The following is a 13720-nucleotide window of genomic DNA, read 5'->3' as shown; positions in this document are numbered from 1 at the left end:
CACGTACCCCTTCCCTCTCTTCCTTTTTTCGGGGCACCACTATACTGTCACTGAGTAATGATTGCTTAATGTGATGTATACAATACGATACTAGCACGTTGTGATTAAAACAATGCTGCTTCCCAATTGGTTTCTTTGATTATTTATACTGTTTTTGTCAATACCTTTTTGGTTCATGATTACAGGGACCCCCTCTTATACTACAATTGACAGCCCAGGTCCCCGTAACCTCCCCTGGGTATAACCCCCTTATCTATAGCCGACAAACCGTCTGGCGGCAGCAAAGAAGCAGCCAACGAAGAGAATCGTCATAGAGGCTTCCACGAACAAGCTGCATGACGCCAACACGCAGGTAAGAGTGCACGTGACGGTGTGCACAGTGTGGCTCATGAAATGTGTAGAAAATGAGCAGTTTAACTGTCAAGTTGCAGCCAGGGCAACAAATTTGGCAAAAAGCAAAGTAATTACTCACAGAAAATGTGGAACTCACCGGATGGCAGACGATCAGTCTTGCTCGTAGTAAACAACTTTCAGTACAGGAAGGGAACAAAGTAAAAAAAACAGCTGGTCTTTTCCATTGCGCTCTGTCATTGGACACCAACTATGAATTTCACCACACATCCAATTAAGTTGGAAACAATGAGCCGAAATACAGTACAAAAAGGGCACTCACTCCATAGCTTAAACAACCGAACCTCTTGAAAATTCAGGTTACCACCGTTAGTAGACCAGCTTTTGCTTAAAGGGGTGACAGATCAAAGGAGGTGGCAGTTCTCTGCACACAGCAATGGCGCCAATTCCCATGCACCAGTTGCTATAGACCGCGTGGCAGAAGTAACCCATCCAGGAATATCATCAGTAGAAGGTCAAACAGATATAGTTTTGTAAAGCAGGTAACATGCAAGGCAGGAAAACCCAGTACTTCAGTTCACAGGTCACAAGAAAGTCAAACGCTCTGGTCTGCAGGGGGTCCTGTTGACAAAGGACACTGGTGGGGCTTACCGGAGCGTAGTTCTTGTAATCCTTTTTCCTGAGAATATAGTTCAAGAGTTCCTGTGGTTAGTCAAATCCTTAGATCCAGGGTAATCCTTCAGCAACACGCAGGTTCTTTTAAATCGTCGCCAGTGTTGTAAATAAAAGATCTTTTGTAGCCAAGTGGTATATAGGTATGTTGTAGATTTATTGATAAGATAACAGCTTCAGATAAATACTGTAAGATGTAAAGTCCAGGTGATACCCCACCAGGAGCAGCCTCTCCTGCTCACTCCAACTGACAGTCCCAACTTCACCAGGCACCCATGCATTCCACGACATCAATCATCCAACATTCCAGACATCTCCAAGCACACCAACACTCATTCTGGCTGAGCAGTAAGGAAGAGATACATAGGCAAGGGGAAAGGCAACAGTAGATCATAACACATTCAAACGGAGAAAGCCAGAGACGGAGTAATTTTCACATTCTTCCATACGGTGAGGTTTCACCAATTCAGAACAGTTAGTTTTGTTCTCTCATGCGTACCTAGCCTTTTTATAACGCGGCGTCTTTTACTTTACAGAATGCGGACAGTTTTAAGATTACTTCGGATTGAGCTGGGATACTTCACATATACAGTGAGGAGCTTTCTTTTATCAATCAATGGGGAGAGTGCCTATTTTTACTGCCATTGACATGATCTCATTTCTGTATGCAGGACATGCATTACGTTATCAGCAGTTTAAGGCATACACAGAAGTTGTCAGTTTACTTCTTACAAACGGAAGAGAAACTTCAACACCCTTTTTTACGTCACAAAGTACGCTGCTGCAGCAACATACTCCGATTCACTTATGATTTGTTTACAGCGTTACACTTATCAGTCTGTCTGAGGGTAAGAATCCTTCTTTTTGAACATTCTCTTTTTTACGCTATCGGGAGTTTGAGCGGTCCCTCTTATCTTACATAAAAAGCACCTTCGAGATTTCAACATAACAGTGGCGAGTTTTCCTGCTTTGCAATTTCACACTGGGTATCAGTCTCATGTTTGAGTCTCACTGTCACTCATTGGAGCTTTATCTTGTTGCACAAATCTCTTCACATTCTTTTGCACACTTTACTATTTACCTGAGGGCAAATTCTATTCTATTACACTGTAAATAGCGGTGCTAGTTACATTGAAAATTATTGTGTTGTAGGTTTCCTGTGGAGGACACTGCTACCTCGACGGGCAAATAACATTTATCCCCTGGCGAAGGGTTCAGATCCGAACCAAAAATGCATTGGGATTGTTTCTTCTTAAACTGCTGAATGTATTTACCCATTCATGTGGGGTTTGTTTTTGAACATATAATTATATTGTAAAGTTTAAGAATGCATTGCAATTAAGTGTACATCTTTAGAAAACATTGATTTATTTACTGCGAATGCAAAAAGATTTATGACATGATAAAAGTACATGCCTTAGAGCAAATCAGTCCTTTTGATTAATTTGGTAAGCTGATTGAGACATTGTCTGTTGCTGTGCTCCACTCAGGTTGTGGTTTTTCCACAGCCCTACTTGGTTCTACACCTCTAACAAAGACAGCAGCAGCCGCCATGGCTATTGTGCCTAGTTTGAGGCCCCACGTGGCAAGCATGGGCTACTGAGGCCCAGCCGTGGGACTGTGTCAGTTTGCGTCGAAAGAGTTTCCCCATTTACTTTGACCAGTGGCTTAGCAAGGTGGGTGGGAGAAATGGGTGAAGGGTCCACCTGGGCGGCATGAGTTTTCGGGGCAGTGGCTCCTGCACTCTGCTCCTGCTCTTATTTGTGGTAGTCATGGGTCGCACAGAAACCACCAGCAACCCCCCACCCCTGCTCTCACCTGCAGCCTGCACAAGGTCTAGCTACACCACTGCAAATTTGGCCAAGTACAGCCCCTTTACCACTTGACTCAGTAGAATCTATGGCGAACGGTCACAAACTACTAGAGTGGTTGGGTAGGGAGTCACAAACTCAGCACTCAAATAGCCAACAACGTAATACCTATTGTGAAGCACAGGGCTCCTCTTTAGAAAAGGTGAGTACTTTAATACAAAGTACTACACAATACAAAAACTCAGGTACTTAGTCTTTTGCGCGGGGCTACTGTTCCACAGGTAAGGAATCCTCCTTCCCCACACTCACTCAGCATCAAGGTCACTCTTCTGTGGGTATTAAGCACAAGTACAGTGCTCCTCCCTCACCTTTCATGCACGGTCTCATCTATTTCTCATCAAAAAACAGGCCAAGAGTAGCCTTCAGTCAGACCTCTGTGTACTGCAGTCCATGTCCCCTTCCCTGGGGTGGAAAATGTGCCATTCTCAGGAGCACCAAACTTTTGCGCCAATCCCCGGAGCAGAAATGGGCCACACAGCTAGTACAGAGGTGGTGGTATGCAGTAGTGCAGCGGTCTTCTTAATGGCAGTCTTCTGAGTTGACTGCAGTTTGGGACCCACGTGGCATGACTTGGCACTCCCCTACCACAGCTGTTTGGCGAGTCAGCAGCTCAGTTGGCAAGCTCTTGGTTGGCTGTACTTACTAAGCAGCCCCCTTCGGGTCTCGGACTGGCAACAGCGGAGCTACTGAAAGTCACTTCACAATTCAGCTGCAACAGGGGTATCTAATCGGACATATTTCTGGACAGCAGCGCAGTCATTTGGTCACACAGTACCAAGCACCTCGAGGTTGTAAATTTTATTACAGTGTATTAGTATGCCGAGGCACCAGTTTGGCAAGGGTCACAAGCTAACCACTCAAATTCCATTTAGGCATACGTGGGAAAAACACCACAAGCTTGGCCAGCTCTGGTTACACAGTAGCCTAATATAGTATGTGGAGCACACCATCCTAGATCATAGTACTTATAGCACAAGTGGGTCTACAGCTGCTACATCTGTAAAGGTATGTATGTATATTTTCAGTCTGCACCATCAGAACCAGTTTAGTTCAGGTTCTCTTTCAAGTGTCCTTCTCAGGCCGACTAGAAGACTCCGCTTTTATCTAGAATGAAGCTCCTCACAGCAGAGTTGTTTCCAGCCTGGAGCACACAAAATAAAAGCATAAAAAGTGTGATCATTCTGCACCTGGTCATCAACAGCCACACCAATAGGGATCATTCATAAGACACAAAAAGCCAACTTCTGCTAAAGGAATTGGACACAGAACAGAGGATGCTGTCCCACCCTACACCAACTGGTGGTACTCCAGAGACTAATTGGCAGCTTTCCGCAGTAAAAAGACCTTCTTGAAATAAGGGGATGCCGGTCTCTTTCTCCACTTCAGTGTCTAGGTCGCCTCACTACAGTCTCAGGAGTGTCAGCAATTCACTTCAACAGTCTGGGAATGCAACCATTCCTCCATATTTTGCACATGAATGGAACAGTCCTCCTTCACTCAGACGCACAAGATGTAAGCAACACGTGAGCTACAAACACACACAGGCACACGAGCTCTGGCTTGTGTGCTAGGTCAGGCTTATAGCGATGGAACTTAACACAAGTAGGCCAATAAGCCACCAGTCCAGTGACCTGGATAAATGGGTCTGGTCTGGACTATACCATCAATGAACATGGTATGCTGGTGCCATCACACTACATTCTAGCACATGTGGCCAGAAAGGTAGCCGATTGTCAATAAAGGCAGCACACTTAGAAACAATGCTTTAAAGAACTGGACTGACTATGGACTCCTGCCCACAGAACCAGTAATATTTGACAAATTGTTGACCTTTGCAATTTGATGCCTGTCAATAGGTAAGGTCCAATAAAAGCAAGCAAGATTTTGGGTTGATCTACCAAGGAAGTCAAAGGGAAAAGTAAAGCTCTGGAAAGATGATTGAAGAGTGAAAGACAATAGACAACCTGTGCCTCCAGCATGTCAAGTCATAAAATTTGTATAGCGCACTACATACCCAGAGGGTTTCAAGGCGCTTAGGAAGGGGAGGAGGATTATTTGTCAAATATCCACGTTTTAAGCTGCTTTCTGAACGCTAGGTGGTTCTGGGTGAGGCGAAGGTAAGCGGGGAGTGAGTTCCATGTTTTAGCAGCCAGGTATGAAAAGGATCTGCCTCCCATGGTTTTCTTGTTGATGCGAGGTACAGTGGCGAAGGCTTGGCTGGAAGAGCGTAGTTGGCGGGAGGGGGTGTAGGACAGTCGAGAGTTGAGGCAATCTGGTCCGATGTCGTAGAGTGATTTGTGTGCGTGGGTAAGCAGTCGGAAAGTGATCCTCTTATTGACGGGTAGCCAGTGGAGGTCTTTAAGGTGACCGGAGATGTGTTCGTTGCATGGGATGTCTAATATGAGCCTGGCTGAGGCGTTTTGGATTCGTTGGAGTTTCTTCTGGAGTTTAGCGGTGGTACATGCGTAGAGGGTGTTTCCGTAGTCCAGTCGGCTCGTGACCAGAGCGTGGGTGACTGTTTTCCTTGTTTCGGAGGGGATCCAGCGAAATGTTTTTCTGAGCATGCGAAGAATGTTGAAGCAGGAAGAGGATACGGCGCTGACTTGTCTGTTCATTGAGAGTGAAGAATCCAGGATGACGCCCAGGTTCCGTGCGTGGTCTGTCGGGATGGGTGCTTTTCCGAGGGCTTCCGGCCACCAGGAGTCGTCCCAAGCAGAGGGGGATGTGCCTAAGATGAGGACTTCTGTTTTATCTGAGTTCAGTTTCAGACGGCTTTGTTTCATCCATTCAGCGACTTCTTTCATTCCTTCGTGTAGGTTAGTTTTGGCGGTGCTAGGGTCCTTGGTGAGAGAAAGGATCAGTTGAGTGTCGTCCGCGTAAGAGATGATGTTGAGGTTGCGTTGGCGGGCGATGGCCGCGAGGGGGCTCATGTATACGTTGAAGAGGGTGGGGCTGAGTGATGATCCTTGAGGCACGCCGCAGATGACTTCAGAGGCCTCGGACTTGAATGGAGGAAGGCGGACTCTCTGGGTTCTTCCGGTGAGGAACGAGGTGATCCATTCAAGTGCTTTTCCTTGGATTCCGATGTTATTGAGGTGTTGTAGAAGGGTGCTGTGGCAGACTGTGTCGAATGCTGCAGAGAGGTCGAGGAGGATGAGGGCGACTGTGTCTCCATTGTCCAGTAGAGTTCGAATGTCGTCTGTTGCTGCGATGAGGGCGGTTTCAGTGCTGTGTTTAGCTCGGAAGCCAGATTGTGAGGGGTCGAGTGATTTGTTGGCTTCGAGGAAGGCGGCGAGCTGGTTGTTGACGGCTTTCTCGATGACTTTGGCCGGGAATGGGAGAGGCGAGATGGGGCGGTAATTTTTGAGTTCGGTGGGGTCCGCTGTGGGTTTTTTCAGAAGGGCGGTGAGTTCAGCGTGTTTCCAGTCTTCTGGGAAGGTCGCGGATATCAAGGAGCAGTTGATGACGTCTCGGAGGTGCGGTGCTATGACGGAGTCTGCTTTGTTGAAGATGTGGTGGGGGCATGGGTCTGTGGGGGATCCAGAGTGGATGGAATTCATCAGGCGGATGGTTTCCTCAGTGGAGATTGGGTTCCAGGCGTTGAGGGTGTTTACGGGGGGAAGATGGTCAACAGATGGTGGGGTGGGTTGGTTTCCGGGTTGGTTGTCAAAGCTGTTGTGGATGTCTGCAATCTTGTTGTGGAAGAAGGAGGCTAGGGAGTCGCAGAGGGTTTGAGAGGGGGTGATGTCGTTGGAGTTGGCCGAGGGGTTGGAAAATTCCTTGACGATGTTGAAAAGTTCCTTGCTGTTGTGGGCGTTGTTGTCAAGTCGATCCTTGAATGCTGTTTTCTTGGCTTTTCGGATCAGTTGGTGGTGAGTGCGGGTGGTGCTTTTGAAGGCGTCCTTGGTGCTGGTGGATGGGTCTTTTTTCCAGGCTTTCAAGGGAGCGGCAGAGTTTCTTGGATTTCTTAAGATCGTTGAACCATGAGGCCTTCTTGCTGCCAGGTTTGCTTTGACGTTTTTTCAGTGGTGCTAAGGTGTCAGCGGTGTTGGATAGCCATAGGGTGAGGTTGGCTGCGGCTTCGTTGGCGTTAGAAGAGAGGGCTGGGGAGTTTCGAAGGAGCGATGCGGAGATTTGGTCCGTGGTGATTTTCTTCCAGTTTCTTTGCAGGGTAGGTTGGGGGTGGTTGATGGGTTTCGGCTTGTTGTAGGTGAAGTGAACGCAGCTGTGGTCGGTCCATAGGAGGTCCGTAGTGTGGCTGAAGGAGACATGATTGCTGGAAGTGAAGATGGGGTCGAGTGTGTGACCTGCGATGTGGGTTGGGGAAGTGACTAGTTGTTTAAGTCCAAGGTTGGCGAGGTTGTCCACGAGGGTGGCGGTGTTGTGGTCGTTTATCTTTTCAAGGTGAAAGTTGAAGTCTCCTAGAAGAATATAGTCTTTGGAGGGGAGCGCGTGTGGAGAGATGAAGTCCGTGATGTCTTCACTGAATTTTGCGCGGGGTCCTGGTGGTCTGTAGAGGAGAGTGCCTCAGAGTGGTTTTGGGGTCGATGTGGATCTGGAAGTGAAGGTGTTCGGAGTTGGCGAGGTTGGTGTCAGAGCTGGTTGAGATGCGGATAGATTTCTTATGGACGATAGCGATTCCTCCTCCTGTGTGGCTGGTACGGTCTTTGTGAGTGATCTTATAGTCTTCAGGGATGGCAATGGTGATGTCTGGTGCGGAGGAAGCGTTCATCCATGTTTCCGTTAGGAAGGCGACGTCTGGAGAGAAGGTGTCTAGAAGGTTCCATAGGTCAATGGCGTGTCTGTGCACCGAGCGGGTGTTGAGAAGGATGCATTGTAGGTGGTTGGGGTTGGGAATCTGTGGTGTAGTCGTATCGGAGATGTTGTCGGTGCCGCTGAATTTGCAGGAGTAGCAGGAGAAAGGTCCATGGGTGTGTCCAGGAGCGGCTTGGACGCAGTTGGGGGCGCGACCGGGGTTAAGGGCTAGGAGGGAGGCGGCATCATAGGTAACGCGGGGGGGCTGGGCTGCGCGAGGGGCAGGGGGTCTGGCGCTGGGCGCGGTCCAGGCGAGGACGGGCGTAGACGGGCTTACCTTTGGCGCACCTTCCGGGCTTACCTTTGGCGCAGCATCAGTCCAAAGAATAAAAGGCAACCACGAGGGAAAGTACAAGAGCCGTCCGGCACTTTGAAGAAACATCACAATATTGCAGAATTTCTGAAACTAGGGTACTTCACCCACTTGAATCTGTGACACTAACCGGGCACTTCATTAACATAGCCACTGCCCTATGCTTCTTTATCTGCAATAAGGCATGCTAGGAACCTCTCTACAATACTCCCTTTGCCATGACTGGCTGGCCCAGCAATGATGCAACCTCATGCCCTTCAGTCCTCCAGCAGCATAATAACTGAACTCGCAACATGCTGTGGAGTATCTGGCTCTTGCCCCCTTCAATCCTAAAGAACATCATGATATCAAAGCGGGTAGCCATCAAAGCTAGGACCATCCTTTACTCCAGTCCTCCATCAATTTCTGTACTGAAGGATCTCAAGGCAGCCTACATCTCACCACTCTTGAAAAACAAAGTACCAGACCCCGAGGATCCGTTGACCTTTAAATCCACTGTCAAATGAAATCAGCACCCCCCCCCCTCCCCCCTCCCCCCCCCCGGACAATGCTAGCGACTGTGCCAAATGCCACTGGCACAGCAGCAAAAGTGAAAAATGCAATAAAATGCGAAACTCAAAGGAAAAGCAGTTATAGCTGTATATACAGATGCTTATATTTTGAGAAATTGGTTTTAGTCCATAATGAACATTTTTCGCCAAATTATACCCCAGTTAACAAAACGGCCCTGGTCTCACTATTTTTGTAATTCAGAATTCTCAGGGGGTGAAGGGTGAACCCATCCTCCCCAGTAAGGAATTCAGAATTGCTCACTTGCTTAATTTCGGGGCAAGTATTTATATCCCACCACTCTCCAAAAATATCAGCTGCCACTGAATGTAGATAAGCTTACCTTACAACTGCACACTCGTCTGCGATACAGGCATACCGAAGCACTATCAAATTTGTGAAGATTACGTCATGCGGGTCACTGCACACTTTCACGCAACTATACACTTCAACAATGTATGCAGGCCCAGACTTGCAACACCTGGTACAAGGATGGGACATTAATCGGGGACAAAACGGTATCGGATCACTTGCAATAATGCAAATTATGCTGCACGGAGTGGGGCCAAAAACCTTTGAAAGGTGGTGAGGCGCAGTCTCATCCATATCTAAGGTACACTCAGTTGGCATGAAAACTGAACATGGTCGTGAGAGAACCCTTGGGGTGTAATAACTGCACAAACTTAGTACACATCTGGAATAAAATACTTCTAATCATAGGAAAACCCTTAAAAACTGTTCTTATTCCTAAAACAGTTTATTCTAGGACCAAATTAGGATTCGGTTTTACTCGCACCAGTCACGTGACAAAATTGGGCACACTGCCCATGGAAAACTTGCACTTACACTATCCATGTACAACCCCCCCCCCCCCTCTCTCTTCTTTCTACTTCTAAACAAGCCAAGAAATATATTTAACACAAATGTACTGTATACACCTGCCAATGTATATTCCACTTATATTTTTCAATAAAAACTTTTATAAATCAAAAAAAGAGACTTCTCTTGAAGGCATGTTTCCGTTCCATCCCATCCCCCCCCCCCCACCCAAGACAACACATTTGAACAAACATTTTATTAAAAAGGACTTGAAAAACGAAATCCTAGAAATACAAAATCTGAAATACAGAGCAGTTTTAGAGAAAGGCGAGAAAAGTCAAGTACAGCATTTGGCTAAAGGTCAGGGATAAAATTAAGGTCCCAGTGTAAGAATGGATGGTAAACTCTTGGTTGTAGTTCTGCAAGAATTAGCGTAGAGTTTTGATAAGGTTAGTGTCCGTTTTGGTTGGATCAGGATTTGGGCAGGATTAAGTAATTAGGTAAGGGTAGTGATTAATTTCAAAAGGTGCTTAAAAATAAAATACTCAAAAGAATTGCAAGAGAGGAACCAAACTTGTTCAACCACATTTCCCATTTTAACTTAATTCACAGAAAAACCTGGCCTTTATTAAAATTAAATACAATTCCGAATTGAATCTATCTAAAATGAATGGAGATAAAATTAAACATGTCCACAGCAACAATGAATTGAGAAAAACACCACTGCCGCAAACGCCAAATTGAAGGGTATTTTGCATGGGGGCAAGTGAGTGAAACTTTAGTTTCAGATGCAGAGCTGTTTGGAGAGGGATAGTTTGCTCAAGTCTGGGGATCATGCTCTGCTTGCAGGGTGTCACACTTGTGTCTTTAATCAATGACATCCCTGCTACAGGAGAGGACAAGCTGCCAATATCGCTGGTTAGTAGAACATGTAAAGACTCATGCACACCAACACCATTCAGAAAGTTGGATACAGTAACATACACGCACTCACACAGGGAACAACCCTCCCATTTATCCAGGCTGTGAGGTGCTCAAATATGCAGCAAATTAGGTGATCTGTGGGATTCACTGAAAGAATGGTACATCCATCCTAAACTAATGACCCAGTCCACAGTGACAAGGGGGGCTGACCTTGAAAGCGAATGCAATTGATTATATGCCACCAAAGGTCAATGGCGCGAAACACCTTGACATGTATAGGAACCAGGATCTGAGGTCGTGAAATTAGTGGCAGTCTAAAAAAAAAAAACACTGCAGTTTAAAGGTCTCAAGATTAAGCAACGTCAATTGTCTCGATGATCTGATAGACAGCAGCTAATCCGGAAGGAAGATTCCAATGGATTGTCGATTTCAACCTTCTTTAGCTCCTCAATCTATGCAGTGACCTCCCTTTGACTCGTCAATGGGTACTTCCTAATTTTGTTTCCGGGTTAGAGCACCTTTCATTATCCTAATTTGTTGGATGAATACGTTCAGTTTATTGGCAGAACGGTTAGGACGTCTGAATTAACTCTGCATATAATCTTTAGCATCAGAGTCCACGATTCTGAACATTTGGTCCTGTTCCATTTGCAAACTACACTTTGGCATCAGAAGCGCTGGTTCTGTAAGAGGCACAAGTGTCCCCAGTGGGAGTAGTGTTAGGCAGGGTGGCATCCCGTCAAAAAGTGCTGCCCTCTCAAAAATACCAGAAAGGATGGTACAATCATATTCTGTTAAACAGAACATTGGAAAGTTTAGGTGTCCAATTGCAGATTAACATAGCATCCATAGTAGTAGAGGATACATGCACTCTCGGCATCTGATCTTTTGGTTAACTTCCACATTGTGTCCCCGAATTCAACCTGGTCTGTAAGGGGAACAGAGCATTTTCAGTCGCTGTTGCTTTTCTTTTGAATACCTTACCACTCTTTTCACAATAAAGTAAATCTGCTGAAGTTCAGAAGTTGGTAAAGCAATGGCTGCATCTTTACTCTCAGGCTTTCTATAAAGGCTGCAGTAATTGGTCTCTGGTTGCTCTTCCAAAGCACAGAGATGCCTTTGGGTGAAAGATCTTTGAAAACTCCTCAAATGCAGTTACTTACCCGTAACCTTCATTACTCCTAGTCCTCCTGTGCCTCGTCACAGATGTCACTCACATCAGCCCTCCCAGATATTTTCTACCATTGATCCAGTTCAAGGACTGTATTGTCAGGATTCTTCAAAGGCCATTCCTGAGAGAGGGTGATCAAACTTGAAAGAAACACCAGGCTTCCAGTGGGATCCATCAGACTGTCAAATCACTGACAGTAGAGAGCAGGGCTTAGTAACTTAGGATAGTTTGAAGCAATCCATGCGTTACAGACTGCTGAATTCACACCCACCACACCGCTCGCTGCATTACCTGCCGTGGAGGTCTGTTTTCATGCAGGGATGATGGCCAACTCGGCTGGACCACTGCACAGTTGTGTTAGGTTAGTCTCAGGACAGAACATCAAGTGGAAGGCAAGTAAACAAATACACCCACAGTTAAGCACAATGTTAATAACAATTCAGAGGCAAGATACTGAAGGTTGTTCAACTCAGCAAGATCCGGCCTAGAGGAACACCACAAGTACGAAATCCCAGTGTGTCAGTTCCACATTCAGGAATTTGAACACAATCTAGACACAGTACTGACCACAGACAAAACACTGATCAGGATAAAAGAATGACCCATTGATTTCAGTGTAATACTAGCCTCCAATGTTTTATTACCTGGTCCAGTGACATACTTCTTGTCTTCGTACTCTGTCCCGGTGTATTCAAGGAGCAACCTGAGGGAGTGCGCCAGCTGGAAAGAGATCACAGCATTAGGTAGAATCAAAAGAAAGGAGGAGTGTGCATGCAGGACTACAAGGCTGTGTTCAAAGGGAGAGCAGGTTAGCTACATGGGAAAGTCAACAGGGGAAATGACACCAGGCCAGAGATGTGGGGTATCTGTGCCTTCATGGAAAACAGGTGAGGTTTGTAGGTGGCAGGTTCAGGGCGAGAAATCTGTACCAACAGGAGCACATTCAGGGACTCTGCAGATACCTTTACAAAGCTGCAACAACCTTTGCCTTGATGCTGGCCAGGAAGGTCATCTGACGTCCGTTGTCACTCAAGACCAATACATTAATTCCATTTACGCAGCCTACAAAGCATAATCCATCTATCAGTCACAAGCTGCTCTTCATTTATCTCATGTAACTTAACATACCTTACATAAGTGATATTGACTGCCAAGCAAGGACATTCAAGCCCAACCCCCACTCAATCCTATTGCCCTGGCTACAGTCCTGGGGTTACCCAGATCCTTCACTATCCTTTCCCATGACCCTTCTGAGTGAACCAGTGCCTGATGTCAGTCTATCGCTAACAATGAGCGAGGAAGTTCAAGCACTGAAACACCCGCTGGCTGACAACTTGTTTCCCAAGCACTCATTGCAAATCAGAAGGACTCCACCTGTTTTATTGGCATTAAAGCAATTTGGGTGGTTTGGGGGTAGGAGTTCTACAGTACTGGCTACCTTTAAGTGGGAGGAAAAGTAGGCAGTGGGTGATATTCCATTGTCTCAAACAACTCAGGTACTTGGATTCTATGCACGTCACAATCCCTCAGGTGTCTTGTGGGTACCTGAGGAACCGGGAGGATCCAAAGAGGGTCAAGTCTGATCATGGTCCTACAGACTAGCATCAAGCGATATTTTACTTCGCAGTCACATACCTCCGTGCGCTGGAAGACATAGGGCCAGATGTGCCAAGAAAGTCACAAAATAGGCAATTTGCAACCAGTAATATTGCTTCCAGTGTGGTAATTTGTGAACTGGCCTATAAACAAATAGGTCAGCTTGAAAATTACTGGTTCCTTGTGGGTTGCAATTAGACTTACTTCTTTAATATTAATGAGGTAGGTGGTAAATTGTGACCAACTACGAATTGCAGCCATTAAAGCGATGGTAGCTTGCTGAGGTCAGCAGACCACAATGTCTGGAATTGCTTTAAATAAACCATATTTTTTTTAAATGCAACACATTTTTCTTTAAGGAAAACGGGATGAGTTTAGAACAAAATAATAAGAGTACATTTATTTAAGAAAATGAGGTCCCTGAGACCACTGCCTACTCTTAAAAATGTTATCAACATTCACACAGGGGGAAGGAAGGAGTCCTTGTGGGACCCATTCGCGATTTTCGAATGGCTTACCCACTCCTTTAAGAAGGAGGTAAAAGATTCTTGCTTTCTAACCAGAATTCCGTCACAAAACATTACTACATACCTATCCGATTCAGTATTTGGTAGGGACGCTTTAAACACGCCCCGTCCA

At 46.1% G+C, this 13720-nt stretch overlaps 1 protein-coding gene across 1 annotated transcript in view; it reads right to left on the bottom strand.

Moving 5' to 3' along the window:
- LOC147712905 (glutathione S-transferase Mu 2-like) overlaps window positions 1–13720 on the bottom strand; it is a 74772-nt gene that overhangs the window by 29677 nt on the left and 31375 nt on the right. The window contains exon 2 of the mRNA XM_086920392.1: window positions 12130–12205. Within this exon, the coding sequence (XP_086776518.1) occupies window positions 12130–12205 (76 nt within the window). The remainder of the gene's footprint in view (window positions 1–12129; window positions 12206–13720) is intronic.

This window comes from Lissotriton vulgaris, chromosome 5 (genome assembly GCF_964263255.1).
Source record: "Lissotriton vulgaris chromosome 5, aLisVul1.2, whole genome shotgun sequence".
NCBI lineage: Eukaryota > Metazoa > Chordata > Amphibia > Caudata > Salamandridae > Lissotriton > Lissotriton vulgaris.
The sequence above is the reverse complement of the archived record's forward strand: the minus strand, read 5'-3'. Positions and strand labels throughout refer to the sequence as shown.